Below are 27796 nucleotides of genomic sequence, written 5' to 3'. Positions count from 1 at the left end.
TGTTTTGACTTACTCATTCTATTGCTTTGTTATTGTATTTTATACTGTTATTTTCTGCATTTTGTATTTTTTAACGGTTTTTTCTTGATTTAAAGAATAGATATAGCTGATGATTGCCAAAAGGTATGAAACTTTAAGTACCATCACAAAGTTGTATTTTTTCAAATAATCTAACACTACATTTATATATATATATATATATATATATATATATATATATATATATATATATATATATATATATATATATATATATATATATATATATATATGCGTGTATGTATATATATATTTGTGCGTGTATGTGTGTATATATAATACTAATACTAATAATAATAACAATAATAACAATAATAATAATAATAATAATAATAATAAAATGTATGTAAATATTATGAAAAAAACTCAGATTTTTATCTTTTTTCAATTTGATTTTTCTGAGATCGCACGTAATTTAATATATAATAAGCTATAAAAGTTTTATATATAATAAGCTATATAAAGTGCTTTTTTAATTGAAAAATTTTAAAAAAATGTTAGGTCAATCCTAAAAAAATTGACCGAAATTTTAGCTTTCGCCTCTTATGCGCCTTAATCACTATCGAAACAGAATTTCGATAACGTAAAAATATTTCAACGCAATTTATTGAACTTCGAAAATAAAAAGGTTTTTTTTAGTTATATTTTAAGAATTTCGATGATATAAAAATATATTAGTACAACTTTTAGAGTTTTGGAATTGAAAAGTTGTTTCGATGCTATATTTAGGATTTCGATTACTTAAATGCGATGGAATATCGTAAATTTCGTTAAGAAAAGTTTACTTCGACGTAAAATTACCTATTTTTTTTCTCGATAAGTTCGAAGCAAAAATTGTTTCGAACTCAGGATCCAGTAATAGAATTTCGAAAACGTTTTTTTTTAATTTTATTGAAAATTCATTTTTAGTTTCCGCTAACAACCACCCTAGTTTTAACCCGTTCGTACTAACAGTAAAACAGGTTTGATTAAAAGGCCCTTTGTTTTGCACTATAAATTTAAGATAATTTTCTACATTTAATTTAAAGCACAAAACTTATTTTGCTGCAAAAAAAAAAAATCGTTTTTACAGCACTCGATCGCTAAATACTGTCAACATTTTTGCTCAAAACTTTTTAAGCAAACCTTGAGCTGAAGAATTTTCACCCCGCCTGACCAGGATCTCAATTGTTCATAGGTGAGATCTTGCCTAGACAAATTTACATATGATCTTGGTTGTTTTTCTATCCCGGTAAGGCGGGTTATGCTTTTCATCCTTCCCAGTGGGCACAGGACGTAAAAAAGACGTCTTTTAAACGTCTTTTGAACGTTTTGGACGTCTTTTGAACGTTCAAAAGACGTCTTATTTAGGTCCTGTGCCCACTGGGTTGTGAACAGTCCCTTGGAATAGCAGAAAAACGTGTTGAACACGCCCCTCAAGATTTAAACTTTCATAACGAATGTATAACGACATTTTTATTGAATCTTTCAATAATTCTTGATGATTTTCAATAATTCTACAAACTGCAAAGAAATTTTCAAATTCAAAACACGGACATATCCTATAAGAGTTTTTATCGGATATATCAAAATTATACGATAAAGCTTTTCAGGTGATAAAAATCATAATTAAAATTAAATTATTTTAACAATCACTGAATGACACCAAAAGTATTAAAATCATTTGCAAAAAATGATTGAATCTTAAAAAAGGTACTCGAGAAAATGTAATAAAGAAAGAAGAAATTTTTTTTATATAAGTAACATTTATGCTTCTTTTAGATGTTACTTAAATAAAATATACACTAAAAATGATTGAACTTTTGGAAACTTAGCTAAATTATTTTTTCAAAAATAATTTAGCTAATTTTCCTTTTCGAAGTTAGTTTAACTTTTCGAAGCTCATTTTTATTTTCAAAACTCGTCTTGCTTTTTTTTTTTATTTATCGAAATTGCTTATTTTTTCGAAAATAATTTAACTTTTCAAAATTCAATTTAAATTTTCGAAATTAATTTGGCTGTTCGATAATTTTCAAAACTTTTTAACGAATTCAAAACAACTTTTTTTTGTTATTCGAAAGTTTTTGAAAATTGTTCTTTTTGAAAATGAATCCAAGTAAAAATATTTTTCATAACATTTAGTTTATTAAAATTGCATTATTACACAAGTATTTATAAAGTTCCCTCACCCTCTCTATCTAATTATTAGATGTGCACATGTTTCCGTTTTTACAATAATATAAAAGATTAATTTTTGTATAATAATATAAAAGATTAATAATTGCAAATACCAAACTGATTGCTTTTTTAAAATAGGCTCTTCAGCAGAGGTTTCGTTTTTTTGTCAACTTTATTGTTTGTTTTTAAAGTTTTCATAACAAAGATATTTTTAAATAACATAGATAGTTTTAAAGTTTATATAACATAGATATCGTTAATGCAAATGTTACTTTCGTTGATGATTCAAATATTACTTACATCAGCGTCTGCAGATTTAAGTCATATAAAGTGTTTCTGAAGTGATACTTTTTATATAAGATTTATTGCGACATAATGTCTTTGTTTGAAGGAGTTATAAAAAAATCAGGTTTAGATATTAATAGACCATTTCGGAAAAGATTTTGCATAATTTGTTGGGAAAAAAACGAAATGCAAAACAAAGTTAGTCTTCGAAAATCGATTTTTCCTTCGACGAGATTGGTTCAAGCAAAGAAATCGCCTTCATATAACAGTCAAAGTTCAAACAATTGCAAGCATTTGGTCTTAATCTACTATAAGCAAAAAGAAAAGAAAGCTGGAGACTACAAAGGTTGTTTTAATGTAAAGATTATATGGATGGTTAAGCGCCAAACCAGCCTATACAACAAAGTTGAAAAAAACTAGTATATATTAAAAAATGATTTATGTAGTGTTTCTTTGCAAACGCAAAAATACTATAATTAAAATTTTTAAGTGCACTGAACTGCAATTATTCTTTAATTTTTTTTGATTTAGTGGCTCTTGTTAAGAACTTTTTTTAAAAACTTTTAAACTTTGCGTCAAATTATCTCATTTCAAATATACGTTGGATAGTCTGGTTTTGCGCTTAACCACCCACATAAGGTTACGCTTAACTAATTTTCAAGTATTAATTCATTCGTTTTAGAGTAAGAATTGGAACAGGTCAGTTCAACATAATAATTTCATTAAAAAAAATTTTTTTTTAAATAAATATCAAGTAAATTAAAATATATTTATTTACCAATTTATATGTTTCACTAATCATATACTTATTTTTCTTACTAACATTTTTAATTAGCTTTAAAATAAAATGTTTTTTTCTTATTGTGTTTTAGTATTAATATTTTCGAGTAGCATGAAAGTAGCATGTCCTTAATAGAACGTGCAAATTTTTTTAAACGTTTCCAAAATCGTGAGGGGGGGGGGGCGAGTTTTGGTAGAGAGGTAAATAAAACTTGCTAAGAATGATGTCTTACTGGGAGGCCTCATGTTATTGTTAAAAGGAAAATGACGAAAACATGGCTTAAAGAGGAAAAATTTAAAGTTAAAAAAAATGTTAAAATTAAAATTGATAACTAAAGTAAAAAAAAATTTTTTTGATGAACTGAAACTTTTTAAATGTTTTTGAAAAACTTTTGATACCATTTATTTTCTTGAATTAAAAAAACAAAAATTATATTCGGTTAAAAACTTCATAAAGCTACCACATAAAGTAAGTTTTTATAAAAGTTGAATGTGACCTTTGGGTGAGTAATAAGGTAAGTTTATCTCTGTAAAAAATTTAAAAGGAACTCGATTCATATATACATTTATATATATATATATATATATATATATATATATATATATATATATATATATATATATATATATATATATATATATAAGTTTAGGAAGGCATTACTGTTCTCGTATTTTATTTATATCTAGTCAAGGTATTTTAATGTATTTTATTTGCTTTAATATTAATAATAACATGATTTTTAAAGTCTATTTATTTAAAATTAAAAAGACTTTTTCATATGTTGTTTAAGCTTTGAACAAAACTGAATTGAGTACAAAATGTTTAATGATTTTATAAAATATTGAACAAAACACAAAATATATAATCTTGTTTGCTATAACAATTTTACAAATTTTTTAATGCTGTTTTCAGACCAATTGGACTGTATGTTTCAAATTTTAAATCTAACATGCAAGATGCTTAGTATACATTGTTGTTAATTTTACAATGACCAGTTAAATTGTAAACATTAAGTTTACTACAATAATAAACGCTTCATACATTATCTTTTGACAGGTTAAACACTTTTTCAAGATCAAAACTTTTGTTTCGTTATTTGTCCGTCCTTCGCTTTTTCTTCAAATCTTTCTATTTTTCTTTTGATGTGCGATTTCTTTTTATGATGAATGTTCAAGAATATTAAACTCTTTACAATCATCGCATCTTTTTTTTTCTCATCCAACAATATATAAAAAATGTTGTTCAAAATAAGGTATCCATAAAGTACGTACGTAGTAAAAGCACTCATTTAGAACCTCCTCCTCAATTACGCACCTGCGTGCTTTCAACTAGCCCCTCTGCATACGAACGCTTTATTTATGACAAAATTTATAGTAGATATTGAACAAGCATTTTTTTAAATGAGATCACGTAACAACAACTCATTATCATTAAAAAGTGAGTATTAAACAAATCAATTCTCAGACGACTAGGAAAGGCAATAAAATAAACATTGTGCCGTTTTAGAGTTCTAAAATTTTTCACCAAAAGAAACCCCTCACCAGTTTTTAAAATTAAAATTTTTAATTTTTATAAGATATTCTTTCAAAAAAAAAAAAAAAAAAGATTGTTAAATTTTCATGTATTATTATACAGACAAAGGCTCGAAGAAGAAATATATATATATATATATATATATATATATATATATATATATATATATATATATATATATAATATATATATATATATATATATATATATATATATTAGTAGAAAATCACTTAACAAAAAATTTTTTCATTTTACACTGTGTTTCATCAACAGTGTAAAATGAAAAAAAAAACCGGCCGGGCCTAGGTTGATAACACATAGCCGCAACCAGGGCCAGGTTTATGACCAGGGCTGCATAAATATTGATAGATCCTATAAAAATGTTATTTTTAATTGAAATTTATGATATGAGTTATAATTAAAAACAATACTTTTATAGGATCTATCAATTTTAATTCAGCCACGGCTGGATTTATGACCGGGGCTGCATTTATATTAATAGATCCTATAAAAGTATTGTTTTTAATTATAACTCATATCATAAATTTTAATTAAAAATAACTTTTTTATAGGATCTATCAACATTTATGCAGCCCTGGTCATAAACCTGGCCCTGGTCGCGGCTATGTGTTATCAAACCTAGCCCCGGCCAAAGCCCCGGTCGTTTACTACCGCCATGACCCTTGATTACACTGGCTCTCATATATCAGTGAATTTTTTTTTCTTCAAAATCATATCAACCTGGGTCTCAAAAGAACCAAAATTTTATAATGATTTTAAAATTTATAACCTTTTCTACTAAAACATTTGAAAAAAAAATTGACTCATGTTCAACAATTTGATACGTGATTTTTCTATGCTGAAGCGATAGCTGTGGTTGGCATTTGATCAAATATTGTATTTTTGAGAAAAAGATGTTTTAAAAATATCATAAAATACTTTTGACAACATACTATTCTTATATTAATACATTATATTTTCTAATCTCTTTAAGTAATAAATTGCTTTACATACGTAGTTTTGTAAGTTTTGTAATTTTATTAGGTTAGTTTTGTGCGTCGGCCCATAAAATATTAGGTTAGTTTTGTGCGTCGGCCCATAAAATATTAGCATAGGAGAGATTGCAATTAACAAGATTGAAGTAAAGCTTTTTATGCAATTTGTATTCAAAAACGGCTCTTTATTTATATTTATACAGTTAAAACAGAGCATATTTTTGTTTCCATAAGAATAATATGATACGAAATATATTTTCATGATAAATTCCCATCAAATAGAACTCCTTAATATTTTGCGTTTTTCCCGCTTTATTTCATTTTGTCAAATGAAAGTTAGCATTTATAATTTAATTATTAATTGACAATAATTTATAAGAAGCAGTATAAACGGTTATAAATAAAAAAGCATGCTGTTTTAATTAGGAAATCAATGTACTTGAAAAAGATTTTGAGTTTTCGTACTCTTACTGTGTATGTTAACATATAACTTTTAAGAATTTTATTCTATTAGTTTTCAATAAATCTTTAAAATAATTAAAAACTCCATATTAAATTTTACTTCGTTTTTCACCTATTTGAAACTTTTTTAATTAACTGATAAGAAATTGTGTTCAATGATGTATCAGTTAATTAAAAAAATATATATTTATTTTTCCAGTGACCATTTTTGATATTTTATTAATTATATTAGTTGAAAGTAATTATGTCCCAAATAATGTTAACAGATGAGCGTCAGAGTAGTGTATGATTGAAGCTGACTGTTATATTCTGCTCATTTAGGAAAATTTGTTCTTGATAATTCAGACTTCAGAGAGGTATCAGAAGGAATTAGAGATTACCGAAACGTTATTTGCATTAGGTTATCTCATTTACACAACGAAAAAAATGGCGGAAGAGATTTATATTTATGTTTAAAGACAGAAGAGCAAAAAAATTGCTTACTCAAGGTCCTCCATGATAATATTGAAATTGTTAGTATTTCTTATTTTTACTTGTTTATTATATGTGTTTGCTAAAAAAAAAAAAGACAATTTTAATTTACAAAAAAGTATTTAGATGCCTCCAGCTTGACGAAGAAAAATTTAGCACTTAGGCCCTTTTTTCTATGCAATAATTTTGTGAAAAGTTGTTTAACTAATATCTTTAATTAAAGATAAAGTTAGCATTTGATTTTTAATTTTTTTATACTATAATAGATATTGAGCGAAGAAGAATATATTGAAGATACTACTGAATATCCTACAAAATTCATTCCTTTTGATAACGATAACCCGTAAGTTGAGGTTTTTTTAAACATTAACACAACCAATATTATTATTACATTGCAAATTAAATTATGTATGTATGTATGTATGTATGTATGTATGTATGTATGTATGTATGTATGTATGTATGTATGTATGTATGTATGTATGTATGTATGTATGTATGTATGTATGTATGTATGTATGTATGTATGTATGTATGTATGTATGTATGTATGTATGTATGTATGTATGTATGTATGTATGTATGTATGTATGTATGTATGTATGTATGTATGTATGTATGTATGTATGTATGTATGTATGTATTTATGTCTGTATGTATGTATGTATGTATGTATGTAAGTATGTATGTATGTATGTATGTATGTATGTATGTATGTATGTATTTATGTATGTATGTATGTATGTATGTATGTATGTATGTATGTATGTATCTTTGTATTTATGTATGTATCTTTTTATGTATGTATCTATGTATCTATTTTGTGATACAATTAAAAGTGATAAGTTCTCTATGAATAATGTATTTTCCAATGGAACCAGTAGATTTCTTTTAAAAAATAGGTTTAGAGAAAAGAGTTCTTTTGTTATTATCTTATTACTTCCCAAAAGCAATCAATTACCAAAAATATCGTTTGGGTATAATCCTTTAGAATTTCACTCGTACTGTAATTGTGAATATCGTATGAGTGACTTTTTTTGTGTTATGTGTTTTGTTTTATGTATTAGGAAGCATCGTATTTTTTTTCTGCTGCTGAAATTTCATTTTATGGTGAAGGTAATGTTTTTTGAAATAATGATGCCTGTAATCATGGATTGAAAATCTCACTACGGTAGTACTGATATTATCAGTACTACATTTATGTTTCACTGTTGCTACAACTACCCAGTGGGCGCGCTTTGTCCAATGGACATCCGTAGGACCTCTCACGGACGTCTAGACGTCCGTAACAGAGATTAATTTAAAAATGTTGGGAAGCGCCAGAAGTGCAGTTATTGCTTCCGATTAAAAGCACTTTAAAAATAACTTTCTATTTGCAAAAAATAAATTTAGTTTGTATAATTCATCAATCATATTAAACCTTTGTTTCAAGAAATATTTTCACTAAGGGTTTTTTACTCAAAGCCTAATAACCCTACTAGGGTATGATTTATAATCTCAAAGTCTCAAAGCCATGTTCTTGGGTCTGGCTTTTAAAAGCATTTCTCAACGTCATGCTCGTATAAAGTTACATAAATCTTTAGGCCTTTGTTTTTTAAAACAAAATCTCTCAATGTATTTAATAAAAAAATATGAACAAGTTCTTAATAACCAGAATATCATTCCAAACAAGTTGACTTTCAAAACCTCGGTCTAACTCACCATAAAAAAAAAATTGTGAATTTTCCGCATAACGAGAGCAACATCATTAAAAAAAATTTAAATATTAAATGTGTTAAAAAACAACAGTTCTTCAATTATTTTTAAAAAAAGTTCGTAAAACCATAGAATGTTCTCAAAAAATTTTATTTTTATCAAGTTCTGTAATCCTTAAAAGCTTTTTTTTATTGGCTTTTTGGCTGGTTGGTTTTTTTATAATTAAATTTTGTTTGTTTCTATTTCATATTTAGGATAGACTTTTGAAAAAGTTAGAAAGTATGAGGAAAAAATTACGAAATCAACATGAAAACGAAACTTTTTACATTGATGCATCGACTAATGAGTTTTATTTTTCAGCTCAAGAAATTACAAACATTTTTAAATGTTACAAGTTTATTGCAGCAAAGTTATGATTCTGGCTTTGGTTTGATCATTTCCTCAACGTGTTTCTTCAGTAGTAAATTTTATTCTTGCAAGTTAACTTGAAATAGGCATTATAAGTTGTTGTGGCTTAAATGATTCTTTATGCAAATTAATCTACAATCGTTATCGTTGCAAATTAATCTACATTTGTTATCGTTGCAAATTAATCTACAATCGTTATCGTTGCAATTTAATCTACATTCATTATCGTTTTGAATGCGCTTGTTGTTTATTAAATTAAAAATTATTAAGTTAATATTTTAATAACTTGGATTTTTAATAATAATCTAACTTTTATTTTTGTTGTTTGTAATATATATTATAAAATATTTATTTGTAACATTGCTAAATAAGTTATTTTTATTTATTGTATCATTAAATTTAATAACACAGTTAACTTATTGTCTTATTTAGTTTTTAATAAAAAAAGGGATTTTGTCTCTACTTTTTATTGATTTCAATTTTTCCATTTGTCAATTATTTTTCTTGATTATTTTTAATTGCATACTCATTTATTGCCAACAGGTTGCAATAAATGAGTATGCAATTAAACAAACAAACAAAGAACTATTCGTTCAGCTTAATTAAGTACCTTTTTACTAAATTTTCACTAAAGACTCAGAATTATCAATCAAAGCTTTAGTTTTAAAAGATGCTTTATGAATATGAAAAAGCCATCATTATCATCAAAATCATCAATTCAGTAAAAGAGAAAAACATAAAGTATTTCATTTCAGGTATTTAATCTATCACAAAAACCTGAATCACAATCATAACTGATGTAGCCCATATACTGCAATTATGAATACGTTTAAGATATTTCATTCCCTTTTTTAAAAATGTATAGTTTGGTTTCAAAGTTGTATGTAGTTAGAAGAGAAATTATTCAGTAAAATAGTTCAAATTGTGATATCAACCTTAAACTGTTCAGAAACTTTCTATAAATTAACAGAATTTGCAAAAAAACTCTGCTCTAAAAATATTTTGCTGGTCCTAGGGCAACCCCCGAACTGAGTTGACTGTAAAAACTATAAAGTCTTTTAAATCAATGATACAATATTCTATATGAAAGCAGTAATTAAAAGAAATTTTAAGTAAACAACTATTCCAAAACTAAAATAAAATAAAAGTCATAAAACTAAGTATAGAAAGAAGCGGATAAAAGAATAAGTTTCAAATTTATCATATAAAGGAATATTTCAATGAAATGGAACAAAATTTGGTAGTAAGTTAATAAAAATGAGGTTTGTTTATTTTTATTCTTAACAGTAACTAGAACACTCGCATGCAACTCTTTGCAACTTAACCAAAAACTGACCAGAACACTCGCATGCAACTCTTTGTAGCTTAATTCTAAACATTTACATTTGTATTGCAACCTTTTTTGCACCCACATTTTATTAACTTGGCGTATCATTTAACTTCGCACGTCGTAAAACTTCATAAAATATAGCATCGAAAATCGTATAATAGACGTATCCTATATAAATATATCATATAATATCAATTTGTTACTTAGAATCATATCCCTATGTATAAAGCCGTTACTAATGTAAAACTTAGTAAAAAAGCATATTCAACCAATTTTTGTTTTAGAATATCATATCCCCCATGCACAGCAATCGTATCTGACATAATATGGTTAAATCTCGTCGTACATATACTTGCTATCAACATTGTTTATTTTGAATATTTTTTGGACGACTTAGGTGCTTTTAAAAGCATTTTTAGAAGCAATAACTTCTAATCGCATCAACTTTTTCAATTTTTTTTATTGGGGATATGATATTCTAGGCGCATAAGATATAATGTAAAATTTTAAAATTTTAACTCCCGTTATCTCTGCTCCATATTGGAAGTGCCTTCATCAGTGTCGTGGTTAGTGGGTTGGAGGTCCCCCCAAAACCTGTCATTAGGGCCCTAAAGAATTTCTTAATAATTTTTTCCAATTTTTTATATGGTGTAGCTAAAATTTATTAAAATACATCATAATTGCAACTATTTTATATGTCGATTAATCTACGTCATAATGACGTCTGATAACTACGTCACGGATACGCCGCTAGACAGTTTTTTTTTTTTAATCTGAGCGTCGCACAGTGACTCAGGGCGATTAAAAAGCGGCAAAAATTATATAAAATTTGTCTTAAGTTGTAAATAAATATTGTTATATATCAAAAAAATATTTTTTTGTGTCAAAGATTTCAAATTTGTTGAAATTTTTTTTTTTACGCGCAGCTTCGACGCGTATAATGCGCGTATGCGCGCGTAAAAGGTGACTACACGCGTACAAAAAAATTTGTCTTCAAGTTTTAGATTCTTCAAAACAAACTCATTATCGTGATATATTACTCTACTTGATATTAAAAAAAAAAAGGTTTTTAAAAGATGTTAATACATAGAGAAAAAAGCTATAGTTTGTTACATTATTTTATTATTTACATTACAGTTAATTTAATAACTTCGCCTGGTAACGGTTTTCCTCAATAGCTCTTATGTTTTCTAAAAGATATGCTTGATACTTTCGGATCTAATCATACTAGTAGGTAGTGGTATCTGATTCATCATTGTGTTTAACCTTGATATTTTTGCTGTGTGCTTAAGCCTAGAATTTCTTATCTGTTTCTTTTAAACTCTTCAATGCATCTTCCGAATTTATTCCGATTGGCAAAGGTAATTTATGTGATATAGAAAAACAATGTAGTAGCAGTTTATGTACCGTAGGAGGCATAACATACCAGTCGTACAAACTCACTATACGTTTAGCTGTTTCAGTGTAGTATAAATCTAATTCATTGATATTAATAGGATATCCACAAGATATGGTTATGAGAATATTTTGCAATCTTTCAATTATATCCCAATCAACTTTAGTAATTTCAGAAAAACTTCACTATTTTTAAATGCTTTTCTGGCAGTTTTGCCGTCATTGGTATTTCCAGACCCAGTTTTAGGCATGTCAACATATAGGCTTAACCGTTCTCTGAAGAGTACCTGAATCTCTCTTTTTTTTAAGTCTACAGATCATTTTTCCTCAATTGTTTTTGGCTTATACTTTTTAACTCAAATGATTAATAAATTCCAAGCATTTTATCTAATAATGCAAAGCTGAAATTTCGAGCCCCAAGGCTGACTCACTCTCAGTTTTTGCTTTTAATAAATCAATATTGTTCATTTCGTTGGGTTTAGCATTGCACACATTGCAGAATTGAGTGGATTTTGTCTCTGTAAGTGCGTTAACTACTTTATTATCAAACATTGTAAGATCAACTCTTTAGCTGATGTTAAAGGTCACCTTTCTTCCTGCAATATCAAAAACTTTGCAAAACGTCTTTAAGGTATTTATTTGATTTTTTAGATCTGATTCTTTTTCTCTAGATAAAATTGGACTCTCTTTTTTATATTGTAGATGAAGAGGTCTACAAAAGTGAAAACTTGAAGGATTTCCATTTTTGCTTATTTCGCCATCTTCTACTTTCAGCAGTAGAGGCACAAAAGCTGTACTAAAAAGATTTTCTTCACTTTTAAGTTCTATACTTGTGTTGCTTGTCCCGTGTATCTTTAAAACATTATAAATATTGATTTTTAAAATAGAAGCTTTTTTTTTGCTCTAGCAGCATTTGCACTTTTTGCAGAAGCTAAAAACAGAGCTTCACGATGTTCAGTGGCTAGTTCTTTTCTTTTTTTTCTTTTGCTTCGCTTCCCAAGAACATTCCATTGTTTATGTGGCCTTCCGGAACTAAAATGGCTATTTTTATTGCTTATAAGATTTTTTTGAAGCCAACGATTTTCTTTTTGTATAAATGTATCATAATTTCGTCCACATTGTTTTAGTTTTTTCTTCACCTTTGAAATAAATATAACTAAAGCATTATTTAAGTTTTTTTTTGCAAATTTCTTCAGTATTTTTTATTTCATTAAGTAAATCGTTCCACAATCCTAGTTTATCCACTCCTAATTCACGTATATTTGGGATAAGATCTAATCTTTTCATTGTTATTGTTTTCAAGAACCATTAATATAATAAAACAAATATATCAGAAACATTTTAAATTACATTATACATTTTTTTACTTTACATTTTACTTAAAATTTTATTTTGTTACAGCTTTAACAATTGTCACATTGTTAAATCCTGTAAAAACACTATATTACCAAGTTAACTTTATATTACAGGAAATAATAAAGTTATTTAGTTAAGCTTTTCCAAACATGTTGTACTTATCGAATAATAAATCGTTCTTTAAAATTGTCAATAAATATTTTAACAAACATTTAAATAGTATATAATGACAAAAGCACGTTTTTTAAAATTATATTTAATATTTATGATTTTAAAACTATATTAGAGCAAGTATTACAAGTAAAAAATTAAAATTTAAGTTTCCGCCATTTTCATTTGTTTTGATTATAACAAAATACTTTCAAAAGTGACGGAAAACAAGGTTTTTAAGCGTTTAACAACATTTATATTTCTTTAATAACTTCCAATACCGCAGGAGACCGCAGTAATCCCTTTATATTTTAAAAGTAGAAAGTTAATTAACTAGAAAAAATGTTTAAATTTTTGGAATTCGGTGGAACGTTTTTTTCGGTGATATATAAACCAAAAAATACAATTACTTGCTGCCTTTTTTTTCAAAAAGGCTTTAAACTTAAACAAAAAAATCAGACTTTTTTTTTCTTTATAGTAAACTTGAAATATATAGAGCCAAAAGATTATCTTCAATATAAATATACACTTTTATTTAAATTAAAAGTACTCTATTTTAGCTAATTAAAAAACTCACACTTTTCAGATTTCTTTGAAAATAATATCCCATTTTTTCACTTCTTTTTACTATAAAATACAAAATAAAAGTTTTATTAAAAAATTATTTATACTTTTGAAATAAAAAATTATCGCAATTTAATATTATTTAAAAAAGGGCACCTAATTTATAGAAAAGTTGTGAGGGGTTTATTACCATTTTTTTGTTGTTTTGAGTCACTGTGCGTCGGTCTAAGACAAACGAATTGAAAAGTTGCTCAATTTTTTTGAGTAACTGCTCATGAGTAAAAGCTTTTGCTCAAAATTTTTATTTACGTTAAGTTGATCAATTACTCTAAAAACGATGAGTAAAAGCAACTGCTCTTATTCACCCGGTCTACTTTCTTAAAAAATGACGTCATTTTAATACGCTTTTCCTCCAGCTATATTATACCACTTTGCTTTAGTTAGTAGCAAAAAATCTTTAATATAAACTTATGAATGGTACTTTGATGATTTTAAATGCTTTTTTAAGTACGATTTGAAAAAAATGAATTTCGGATTTTCATTATCCTTTCGAAATAATATTATTTGCGCAGGATTGTTCAAATTCTATCAAAATATTACCAACTTTTTTTCTGCTACTTTCACATTGCTTGATTTATGAAACTCAAAACAAAATTATTACATCACCATATTTACTTACTAATTGTAACTTTCTTTGAAAACAATTAAGTTTGAAAAGAAACAACAACAAAAACAAATGTTTAAATATCTTAATTTGACCAAAAACTATATTTACTGCTTGTAAAAATGTGCTCCAAGGTAGAAATCTTTTAAAACTATATTTTATTCTATAGTAATTTATTATATAGACATAAGCGATATAATAGATTGTATCATCATCAAATTGGCGACAGTGCTAAAAGATAAAAAAAAGAAACCCTAAGTGAACCTAAGCCATGAGATTTTTATATTTGGCAAAAAGCCTTAATATACAGATGAAACCACTCAGCAATTTTTCAATTTTGCAAACCTTACAAGTTTTGTTGATTGTTGCAAAAACTTTTGAGCTGATGGACAATCAGTTATAAAAACTCAAGAAAGAAACGATAAAACAGTACGAAATGAATACATTATAATGATAATACTATATTCATGTAACACTACATGAATACAGTAGCAAAAACAAAGTTTTTACAAGCTAGTAAAGCAGTGTTCAAGATCCGTAGTATAAAATGTATCATGTGATATAGAAAATACATAACTCAAAAGATATTGATACCGATACGGAAAAGAACTTTCACACACTGATATATATTTAGCTTTGGAAAAAACTGCTATTCCTGCAGGAAAATTGGGTTCATAAGTCTGCAAAAGTAAAAAAACAAAACGAATAAAAAAGCACAACAATACATCAAGGAAAGAACTTTTTTCTTTCTTGAATTTAAATAGAACTATAGAAATGATCAGGTTTATACAAAACCACTTAATGTAGTTTACTTATATATTTACAAACTCAAAAATCATCATTTAGAGTTAAAACAAGCTAACTTGTACTATATGAATCCTGAAATAACAATTAAAACGCAGTAAGTTGACGCAGTCATCGTTCTTATATCGGACCTATCGGAGCTTCTATCAATCTTTTAAAGTTTGAATCATTTAAAAAGATAAACTAACTCCTTTATAATTTCACTTTGTTTATATAAATATAAAAGAGCAGATTAACACTTACGAGGGATAACAATTCAAACTTTAAAGTACAGGCAAGCGTTGCAATAGATAGTAAAACGAAATTGCTTCATACCACATTCCGCGTGATCAAAACTCAATCAAAAACCAAAAAAATTTACTGTCTGAAAACTAAAAAGTTGGGTTTAATATAACTATATAAACCTTTTGTGCATAAAGGCGTCAATAAAATACTTTTAAACAAAAACAATCGAGAACAAAAAACAGTTCAAAAATAATTTTGGCGACAGTAATAAACAAATTTGACTTTTTTCTTTGAAAATTCCCAAATTAAATACTTATCATTTAAACGCTCCTAAACGATTACATCCACTTATAAATGCATGCAAAAACGTTTTAGCGGATGAATAAGAAAACTTTCAAACTACGAAAAAAAGGTAAAGACAAATATATAATTAGTCGCATAAAAAGAAAAAGAATTTGGCAACGGAGGATGCAACACCCCGGATAAGTCCAATTATATTTTTTTCCAAAAAATGACGGCAACATATGGATTTGCGAGGACATGCGTGTTGCTAACAAGACTATTGGAAAAACGCGTTTTCCAATTCCAAACCTTGATGATGTTATGGTGTGGCGGAATAGTGTCGCAAAATTTTGATTGTCGCAAATTTTTAAAGTCGCAAACTTTATTGTCGAAAATGTAAAAAAGGACTAGTGCAAACCGTGGCATTATTGATTGTCAAATAACAGAATAAGGAATAATATCGCAAATGAATTTAATGAGTAGTGTCGAAAACAAAAAAAAAGAAATATTGTTATTAGAAAGATTTAAATAAAGACGTTTAACTCCACATTTTGGAAAGTGCGTATTTGAAAAAAATCAAGTTTTTTGGGTTTGTGTTTTCAATGAACGAACGCAACCAGATCTAGAGAAACTTCAATGTATCAAGAACAAGCTCTTCAAAGCTTTCTCGGGTTGCTAAACTATTTCAAACATTTTATTCTACATTACTACGCAATTACTTATCCTTTATAAAACCTCGTTCTAAAATAAAAAAAAATTCAAAGAGTTACTCAATCACCGTAATAGTCAAATTTCGGACATTTCTTGAGGAATGTCAAACTGTGATTCCTGTACAGTAGAAATTACAAACTTAAATATATTGTCAGAAAAAATAGTTTTACTATTATGTATAAAAAATAAAAGCAAACAAAAGCAATAGTCAAACAAACTATGCGCGATTAATTGTTTGAAACGGTTGGAAAGAAAACCGAAATATTTTATAATATTATGGTTTCATAGTTTTGCAAAATTGCTCGTCAAATTACCAATTGTCTAAAGATTATTTAAAAGAAATTTAAATATTTTGATGGAGGTCAAACTAACTTTTGACTTACATAGCTTAATAAAAAACTGGATTAGACTTTCCTTATTTTATTTTGTTTAAAAGACTTTTCTATTTTGAATAATTTCTTTTATTAGTTTAAAAAAAATAGCAATTATTATCTTACTTACAATAAATTTTGGACTTCTCTTTTTACAAACACCCTGAGTAAATTTTTTGTCAAGTATCATCGTTTAACTATCATCAGGAAGCAATGACTAATAGCAAAAATAAGCTCACACTAAATTACATCAATAGACACCCCCAGTTTTTACACAAAACTTTGTATTTTTTTAATAACTTACATTTGAATTACAAACTGAAAAAAAATTTTTTTTAAATGAAAACTGAATTTTAGATTCCCTTCACATACACCCTGCTCACTTTGTATTTACTTAAACATCTCCTAATGTTAAAATTCAGCTATTGCATAATTGTTAGTTAAAAATGTTGCTTAACTCACAAGTTTAAATCGGTCTCCGAACATAATTCGAATCGAAGTTAGTCGATTGCAGAAAAACATCGCTTCTTTTTTTAAAGTTACGCAGTCAAATAGGTATCTATCATTGCTCCAAAGACTTTTGATAAATATATGGTGGCAGTTTCATTGCATAAAGGTTAAAATAGTTATTACGTTTCTCTAATTTGTTTTTATATTATTATCTTTTCCATTTTGTTATTAAATAATTATAAGTTTTCTTTTCATATTAAATTCAATGTGACAATAATGAACTTTTAGTTGTTGTTTTTTTATAGAGAGAGATTTGAGTTTTATAGAGAAAACATGTTTACTTGAGTTCTATCTCTTTAGTCATCACTGAGAAAATTTTTAATGTAATTTAAGATTATTGATGACAACCAAACTATTCTTAAAGACACGTTTCTATTCCAAACGTCAAAATACTTAGTCTAGTTTTTGAAACAAGAAATATGTTATTTCTTGTTTCAAAAACTAGACTAAAAACTGTCAAGATACAAGAAAGAGACAAAAAGTTGACATAAAAAAGAAGCTGTTTATAATTGCAACGATAAAATCTCCTTTCCTTGGTGTTCTAGAATAATCAAGAACTGTGGCAAGAAAAAAAAAAAGAATGTTCATATAAAGACTTTGGGATTCTTAAACATAATTTATTGTTTAGCTAAATTGTTTATTTCCATAAAACCACATTTGAGAATTGCGAGTCTTATCTTCTTTTTGATGTAAAGGGTTTTAAATAATTTTTGTGCCCCTTTTTAACACAAACATTATGTTCTTCTAGTAGTAGTAAAAAAACAAACAAACAAGAAGTAGATAAAACTTTCAACTTACATTTTACTCAACAAATAGATAAATTCCAACAACTTACACTTTTAAAGATGTTTGATGGTGCTTTCAGCACAAAATAAAGTGCTGTATAGAAAAAGCTAGCGTATAACTAAAGTTACAATATAACAAAAGAAATCTTCATGTTTTTCTATTATGGCTGATGAAACATTAGACACTTCGTTAGTTATAAGAATTTTCAGCTTCAATTAAGGCATGAACGAAGAATTCGCCAAATTTCAAAGTTCAAATAATGTTACTTTAGGTTTTACAAAAAGGGTTTATTTAGTGTTTTACAAAAAAAGTATTTCTGATTTTTCTTTGGTTATTATAAGTTGTAAAATCATGACATGGATACTTTTCAAAAGCACATTATTCCTGCGGTTTTCTGTCTTTAAATATTGATTAGTCATTTAACTTGTTGTTTTTTCTGTAAAGTAAAATATTAATATAGTTATACAGTTCAATCGGCTAAAATTATGCGGTTTAAGTTTTTGTTATTTTTCGTTTTGTTTTTGCAACAAATAGATGTTAATATAAGGGGCGGGTTCATCCTTTTCACGAACTTCTTTTTTGTTTTTAAAAAAACAAACAAAAACAACAGCAATAAAACAATATAAACAGTATTTAAGTAAATAAAAAACCGTATTTTAATAACAATAAATAGTATTTATATACTAATTAATAATTATACACGAGTAAAGACATATACTGATATTATGCAGTACAGTTACACTATTGTCATAATATTCTTTAAAAATAATTGATATATCTACTACTAGTACTGTTCTATTCATTATACTGTCTACAATAATATAAAACTATGTAAGCATAGCTTTATATTATACTTTAAGATTATAATCTTACAAACCAAGAAAAACCTTCAAATCGGATCACTTTTAAACTTCAGACCGGATCACTTTTAAAAATATCATGTTTCAAAAACGTTTGTTTAAAAAAATGGTACTAAAAGAGCCCAATGATTTCACATAACTAGTGTGCCTTCAATGCTTTGCTAAAGAAAAGATAGGCAATAAACAATTTACGCATTTTAAGCCCCGGGGGTGTGGTAAAATGATTATCGATTATGAAAATATCATAAAAAGTTATTGCTGGAATGATTAAAATTTAGGAAATAGAAATATGAGGAAATAGAAATCTATAAATTAGAAAATACAAATCTGCCTAAAAAATGTCCCTCATGCAAAAGGTGACTCCTTGGACTAGAGAAGATAAGTCGTGCATGCAAACAATTTGCTTTTCTACCCAAATGCCGTTTGGCAAGAATTTAGTATTTATTTATTAAAACTAAAAAAGCACTTCTATGATTGCAAAAGATAGACGAAATAATTTGGCGTTTGGAATTGAAATATCTGCTTCAAAATAGTTTGATTGTCATCTAATATCTTAAAATTTATTAAAACTTATATAAATCAAAAGTATTTAAAAGATCATTTTAGAAAAATAAAGATGTTAGTGATTGCTAAGTTTCTTAGGGAGAGACCGGTATTATAAGTTTCTTAGGTAGAGACCAGTATTTGAACTTTCTTAGGTAGAGACCGGTATTAGAAATTCCTGGATTAGAAATCCTACTTGGTATTGTTTACAAAGTTATCTCTGAAAATGAAAAAAAGAACTACTTGGGAACATAGAAGAAGGTTTTAACTTTATGTTGGCTTATCTAAAGTCCACTAACCTTGGCAAGGTATTGTACTAAAGACAACACGAAGGCAATGCTTCGAATTTGTTTTTAAAAAAAGATAATATATTAAATAGATTTTTTGTATGCATGGTCTTGGTACTCAGGGTGTTAAATATATCATGGTCCTAATATCTTTCAGAGAAGATTTTAAAAAAATGGTTAGGCGAAACATTTTATAAAACATACAACGACGATACCAAAACCTCTTCAGAAGACTACAGAAGCGTAGAAGCCAGTGCAACAGTTCAAATTCTTGGACTTTAACTTATATTTCCGTAATATTTTTTCAACTTATTTTACATTTAAGCAAAGTTTTAAGAAATATAGGACAGCATCATCCTAATTAATTGAAAACATTAAAAATTATTTTACTGTTGTTTTTTTTTTGTTTGTACAAATAACTCAATTGAGTTATTTTTATAAATTATTAAATAATTACTTAGTTGATCATTTAAACTAAAATAACTACTCAGTTGATTATTTAAACTAAAATAACTACTCGGTTGATCATTTTAGCAGATTAGAGCTAAGATAAGTAACAGCTTTTAGACCTAAAATTTGAAAAATTAGGTACGAAGGTAAAGTCTTGATCACCTTCAGGCCCACTTATGCATGTCACTTTAAATATATTTAAAGCAGACTTTAACAACAACAAATTAATTATAAAATATTAATTTACATTATTAATAAAAAACTAAATAAAAAATAAAAAATGTAAGTGGAGCAAAATTAGAAAAAAAAAAAGAATTAAGAAAAAATTCGCTTTAAAGTTTTTTTTCACTTTTAAACTTAATGTACCATTAGTCAAATTCATTTGATGTAACGTTTTGCACTCAATCTGTAGCTGTCATTAAACACAATATTGATCAAAGTTTTCTACTGTTGTTCGTGGCCTTACACAATCAAAACAATTTGAGTTTTCTAATCTAAGTTAAGTAAGTTTCTTTTCTAGTCTTGATAAATTTCCTTATGGACCTAATTTATCAGGTCTACAACCATATTTATTGCTGATGATTTTTTTATTGTAAATAAAGTATTTTTAAAAATCACAAAAGTAAAACAAGTGACCCAGTACGCAAGCTACTAGAACAAATAGGACACCTGCAAAGTTCTTTTCAGGAATAAATTAATCAAAAAGTAAAACAACTGATCTCAAGTTGTCTATATATTTTCTTAATCATCGATTTAATACATTTAACATTTAATCAGGAAAGTATTTTGACTAAAACTATTTGGCGATCAGGCCGGATGATTAAAAATGAGCAATTGCTTTAACTCAGCATTGGTCAGCTTTGCGTGAATAAAAACTTTAGCCATTTTCCTTAGGTTATTCACGTAAAGCTGAGCAATTACTGAGTAAAAGCAATTTCTTATTTTTATTCACCCAGCCTTAATTTTAAAATTAAAGCTGAATGTTCATCTTGTCTCATGAACATTCAGCTTTAATTTTAGGTATTTTAAGTAAGACTGCATTGAAAATACATTGAAAATGCATTCAGTTTGTTTGTTAGCTTTCGATAACGTAAAGACATTTACATTTTGTTTCGCAATTCCTTAAAAATCCCACAAATTAAATTCAAGACCAGACCTCTGAAATGAATTTAGCTAATTTAAAAGTTTTTCAATTAGCCAAACTCATTTCAGAGTTCTGGTTTCAAAGTTAACTTGATTTAGGGATGTAGTTCCTTATTCATCATGATTAAAAACGAAGATATTTTTTATAAAGAGCGATGTGTTAAATAATTAAAAAAGATGGAAAAAGAGTCTTATGTGGTACTTTCAAGGAATTGCGAATAAAAATGTAATTGTATTCACGCAATCCAAAGCTAAAAAATAAACTGAACGCAATAGCCTGATAGTCTATAAAATATTGTTATTGAATAGCAAACATGTATTTTCCGTGCAGTCTTATTTAAGATGGCTAAAATTATATCTGTATAGTCATCCGACAAGATGTTTTACCATAAGAAAATTATTGAAAATGTCGTTTAAATTGACCATGAAAAGGAAGGGAACTGCGGACTTCCTGAAAAAGCATAAGGATTGCTACAAAGTTGCAAAATAGTTTTAGTTCAAATGCTTACTCGGTTATATGTTAAATACATTAATTTTATGAGTAAAAAATTATATAGTGACTTTTAGAGATTAGCTGTTTTGTTATTTTTAATTTTTTAATATTGCCCCAAGAAGACCTAACGGTTTTATCACAGAGCACAGCAGAAGTGCATTTAATCAGGAAATTCACGCCTCCTTTCTTACCGTGACGCGAAAATATGCCCAGAACTCGTTTCGAACCTCGTTCTCCTGCTTCTAAAGCAAGCGCTCTAACCACTGCGCCACGACTGCACGTTGTTAGAGCGCTTGCTTTAGAAGCAGAAGAACGAGATTCGAAACGAGCTCTGGGGATATTTTCGCGTAACGGTAAGGAGGGAGGCGTTTTACTTTTTGAGAAATTTATTCCTGAAAAAGAACAATGCAGTTGTCCTGTTAGTTCTAGTATTTTGCGTACTGGGTTGCTACTTTCACTATGGTTTTTTTTTTTAACACTCAATGATAAAAGAATATAACTACAATAAAAACTACGAAAAAAAGGTTTAGACTCTATCTTGCACAGAACAGTTACAAAGTGTAATCATTTTTTAAAATTAACTGAATTCTAAAAAAATAAATAAAAGCGATGACATAATTGCCAAATCAGCAGATCTAAATCCAAACTTTTTTTAAAAGGATGTATTAATTGTTTAAAAATTGAAATAACACTTAAAAAAATGGCTGTTTAGTTGTAATATTTTGTACTGATGTAATTGAACTTTGAACGCAAATCATCTGTCTGCCAACGTTTACATTATAAATACTCACAAAAAACTGCATTTGTTTTATCAGATTATATTTGTTTTAATACTCCATTATTTGATCCAAATATACTTCAAATAGGTAACACTAAAATTGAAAACGTTGACTTTTTATCAATACACTAACAGATGATTTAAATGATAATTGTACTTTAGGAAAAAATAACTCTTTTAAAAATAATACCAAAAGTGTTTCTAATACCATCCCAAATAATATTGAAAATACTTATGTAAAAAGCATTTATGATAGTTCAAAAGGCATAGCACATATCTCATTAATAGAGAGCATTGATCATGGTAAATATTGACCTTAGTAACTGCGTGGCTCCAAAACGATGTGGTAAAGAGAGCCATGATTACAGAAAACATAAAACTACAGCTGTTTGACTATACAATTTACTTTTTGGGAAACTTGTTTTTCTATTATGTTGGACTGTTTTTTAAAATGGGAAATCTACACTAGGACATTTTTCGAAAATATACAAAAAAAAAAGTAAATTATTTGAAAACTTCTTTCTTGAGCAAAAGTTGAAAAATGACTATACTTTATTAGCCTAATCAACAAATATGGTTGTAGCACTGAAAAATTAGGTCCATAAAGAAATATATATTAGACTTGACAATTGAAGATTGTGTTGGACCATGAACAACATTAGGAAATTTTCATCAATGTTATGCTCAATGCCAGAAACAGATTGAGTGTACAGATGCAAGACTTAACGTTTTTTAATCATACCTGCTAGAGACCAATACATCAAATGTTTTTAAGTTGAACGAAATAGTACCTTATTAGTAATTCTAAAAGAAACGGTAAATTCAATATATGAAACAAAGACAATAAAAAAATTATTTGTCGAATTATCTTGAAATCAAGATTTGAAATCTAATTTTATTATGTTAACAGTCAAGTTTTGGCAATCTGATATTATTATTTTAAAACCATTAAGAAAATTTGTTAAAAACTCAAAGTTTGTTCGCATTGTAATTTTTTTGAGGTTTCATTTTATAATTTTATAATTATAACTTTATCTTAGCTTGTACTTTTGTTTCAGAGTTTCACTTGGGTTTATGAATGATTCAAGTTTTATTTTTATTGTTTTATCTTTTTTTTTTTACTGTTCAACTAGAATAATAGTCTAGCAAGTTGTTTGTATTTTATCTCTTATTTTAAACTTGTTTTAAACAACTTCATATAGGTTTTTTGTACACTTTCTAATCTTGTTTAACGATAGTATTTGAGTAGACCATTTGAATCTTTTGATTTAAAATTATTGATGAATAAAGCAGCAGCACAATACAATTCAACCGTTTTAAAAATCATCTCGGCCAAATAATCAAAAGCCAGAAATAGTATAAATAAAAAAGTATAAAAGAAAAATTCTTAAATGAAGTAAATATTTTTTAGATTTAAATACTGTTTATGTAAAAAAGTTAAGCGGAAATTATAATTTATGATTCCTTAATTTATTTTCGATAAAAAAGGGATTAAAGCTTTGAATAGAAAAGTAAAACAACAGACGCTTTTGAAGCATTTTTATGAATTAAAAAACTAATAAGTATTTTATGATTATTAAAATTTGTTTTTGAATTATCTTTAATTTATTGGGAGCCTTTGACTTGCATTTTTAACTTTTATTCCACACTTCGGCTTCAGCTTTTGCCCTTTTTTACAAATGGCGAGCAATTATTATAAACAAAAAAAAGCGGCTTCATTTTTTGTCCAATAAAATCCCGCAAGTTAGACATCTAAGGTGGAATGCAAGAAGCGAACTTGAGTCAAGTTCGACTTGAACTTTACATTGTAACCAATAGCGGCAGAGTATGGGTTTTCCCCTCAAAAAATACTCTGCCGCAATTGGTTACAATGTAAAGTTCAAGTCGAACTTGACTCAAGTTCGCTTCTTGCATTCCACCCCTAGTTTATAAAATATCATTGATATTCGTAACAGATTGAGTCTCAACAGTCTTAAAAGACTGAGATTTAGGATAATAATTAACAAAAAATAGCTTTATACTTTGCAAAGTTGCCGAAAAAATCTTCCTTCCTCCACCTTTTTTGTAAATAGATTGTCCGGATCCGCATAAACTACTTCCACATCCATATACGAGTCTTTCCATAGTTTTTAATTAAAACCTGCTTTTGAACGAGTAGAGTAAAAAAACTAGAGACATGTTTAAAAAACATAGCATGGTAGTAATTTATGTTAATTTATGTAGCATGGTAGTAAATCTTAAGTTAAGATAATATACGTGTCTAAAACTCTTGAGAATAAATTTGCATCACTGTGTTTCAACAACTTAGTTAAAATATTTATATCTACTAGCAGTAGATATAAATATTTTAACTAAGTTGATCATTGCTTAATTTAATCATTGCTTATAGTTAACGGCAAAATAACACCACAAATTTATCATTTTAAAATATTTTATCAACTGAAATATTTGAACTAAAAAGATTTTATTTGTTTCAAAATTGAACAATTATGGTTAAACAATTTGAATAATTATATCATAAAATAGCAAGCAACTCGTAAAATATTTTATATACATGGTCTGGTGTTTTATATACATGTTTTATATACATGGTCATAATGTGGTATTAAGAAATACGTAAGAGCTCAGTAATTACATGTTTTATTGATGTACTAATTCTCATTTAACTCTCATCTAAGTGAGAGAGGGAGAGAAAGAAAGTGTTTCCAAAGCAGCATATTAAAAAAAGTAAAAGACACACAATAAATAATATCAACTCGTTTAATTATGTTACCAGTAAACAAAACTATTTTTACCTATATTATAAATAGTTCCAGCTTCTCTCTAACTGTTGACTAATGACTAATAGAGTAAATTTCATATCATTAAAATTTACAAAATTAAAACCACGTTTCAACAGTAAGGAAACTAATCAAGTGATGACAAAGACAACTAAAAAAAAGAACATTGAAAAACAACAGAATTATGTTTGAATTTATAAAAAAATTTAAAATCATTTTAATTTAATACTGTTATCAACTGTTACTGTAAATAGTAAAATTCATTTTTAGTATTGTTCTAAAGTGTTTAAAATCAAATAAAAAAACATTAACACTGCTTGACACTGAATTCTGGCAAGTAAGTTTTCTGCTTGCCGAGCAGCATATTTTACATTTCAACAATGACTAATTTTACCTTGCCTAGCTCTATCTTTTTCATTTGGACAACAATTATTTTTGCCTATTAGAATTTACACAAATAAATTCTTCGCTTATTAATAGCCATTTCAATTTCACTGTATTCTTTAAAAATACTACCAGTAATATTACTATTGTTACAATTGGATAATAAAAAAAGTAAAAGAATCTTACAAATTGTGATCTTTTCTAATTAAAGACTATATTTTAACTTAAGATTAATTGAAATCCATGTCTTTTTTGAAGTTTATGAACAGAATAGCAATGATATAAACAGAAAAGCAAAAAATCTGGAACAAACATTTCTTTGATTAAAACTACTGTATTTAAATGAATTAAATTAAATAAAGCTCTAGAACTTCCCACATTGTTGATGGCAAAACTACAACGTTGGGCGAATTTCTTCATCTTCCATTTCAGCTATGTTTTTAAATGCAGGAGGAATTGGGTTCTCTTCACTAATAAAATTTTGCAATCGAAACATTAAACCATTTAAGCAAAGATCATTACCACATTGTCGCATTCTAAAAATTACTGCTGCAAGTAGATCATAGATGTATAGTTGACAATGTCAGCGGAACATCTTGATTTGGCCTAAGATTACATATACAAACAATACTCTTACGACTTTAAAAAAAAATATATATATCAGTTTGGAGATGTTTGAAAAAAAATTAACTTAGCTTTAGATTTATCAGATAATGTATTATGTACAACATAAATACACCATCTGACAACTCTAAAATAAAAAATGTAATGAATAAGTAAATAAATAAGAAAAACATTACATACAAAAAATGAAAGTCAATGTACCTTATAGAGAAAAGCTGTTGTGATTTATTAGAGTAGTTGTTAAATATTTTTATTTCATGTTAGCTTTTAGAAAATAATTTATGCTGGTACATCATGATTCCAAAATATTTATAGCAAAATCATATAATAAACAATGCTAAATACAAAAAATCAAATTGAGAAAATATCAATTGTTTAAATATGTTTATGGCAAAATAATGCCATATATGCAATAGGGATTATTTTGCCATATATGCAACATAGGCAGTGATTTTTTATAATAAAATTACCTATTTATCATTTTTAACAATAGACACCAAATGAAGGTGTGCCAAATGTCTATCAACTCAAAAGATAACAAAAAAAAAAAACATCACAGCAACAACACACAACAATAGCACACACCATAAGTTAATATAATATGCATATAACATAACTTAAGTAACATAACATTTATATATAATAGAACATAAATAACAACATTATACAAATTGTTATTAAAATACATTATTATGTATTTTTAGAATAATTAATAATAAAGGCTTGAAAACACCTTGACCTTTTTTTTTTTTTTTTTAGCAGTAACACCTAAAGCAGTAACAGTTTGACACTAAATACTGACGTGTAACCCTCTGTTATAAGTACATCACTTGGCTGGCAAGGTTGTCACATCTTGCTTTACACATTTACCAAGTCACAGCACTTTGAAAACATGGAAGCAACATAATATAAACATATGTACCAACTATACATGTATAAATGCGTTTAAATATGTTTAAGGTTAAATATATACCTTATATACATATTTAAGCACATTTATAAAACAATTATATAACACATACACAAACAATAAAAAAAACACTTTACATTATTATAAAAAAACATTGATAAAACAACTATAATTTATAGTTGTTTTATCAATATGCAATATGTGCTTTATAGTATAAAGCACATATTGCCACATACACATCCTTATCAAAAAAGCAAACAATAAACATGTGCAAACAAAAATTTTTTAAATGACGCGAGAAATTTTAATAAAATTTTAAGTACAAAAATAATTATATACAAACGATATTCTTTACCTTCATTTTTTTTTTCATAAGAACTGTAATCCTCATAACAAAATTTAACCCTTACATACAATAACATGTGACATGCCATGTCAGTGTTAACACAAAATTTTAATTTATTTTTCTGAATTTTCTAAAAAAGAACAAAAATAGTTAAGAGCATCACAGAAATTTCAAAGAAGTAATAACCAATTTTATGGAAATAGCATTAGTATAACTTTTTTGTT

General features: G+C 26.9%; 1 protein-coding gene across 2 annotated transcripts; it reads left to right on the top strand.

Annotated features, from left to right (window-relative positions):
- The first annotated feature begins 2380 nt into the window (after positions 1-2380).
- Positions 2381-9277, top strand: LOC101238858 (uncharacterized). 2 transcript variants are annotated; one of them, XM_065799648.1, is made up of 4 exons: positions 2381-2827; positions 6574-6764; positions 6990-7066; positions 8678-9277. In XM_065799648.1, the coding sequence occupies exons 1-4, from the start codon at positions 2572-2574 to the stop codon at positions 8832-8834; spliced, it is 681 nt and encodes a 226-aa protein (XP_065655720.1). In that variant the 5' UTR covers positions 2381-2571; the 3' UTR covers positions 8835-9277. The 2 variants fall into 2 exon arrangements, with proteins under 2 accessions (XP_065655720.1, XP_065655721.1); XM_065799649.1 differs by having other exon boundaries at positions 2383-2827; positions 8673-9277.
- Positions 9278-27796: the final 18519 nt, after the last annotated feature.

The sequence above is a fragment of the Hydra vulgaris genome, chromosome 06, assembly GCF_038396675.1.
Source record: "Hydra vulgaris chromosome 06, alternate assembly HydraT2T_AEP".
Lineage (NCBI taxonomy): Eukaryota > Metazoa > Cnidaria > Hydrozoa > Anthoathecata > Hydridae > Hydra > Hydra vulgaris.
The sequence above is the reverse complement of the archived record's forward strand: the minus strand, read 5'-3'. Positions and strand labels throughout refer to the sequence as shown.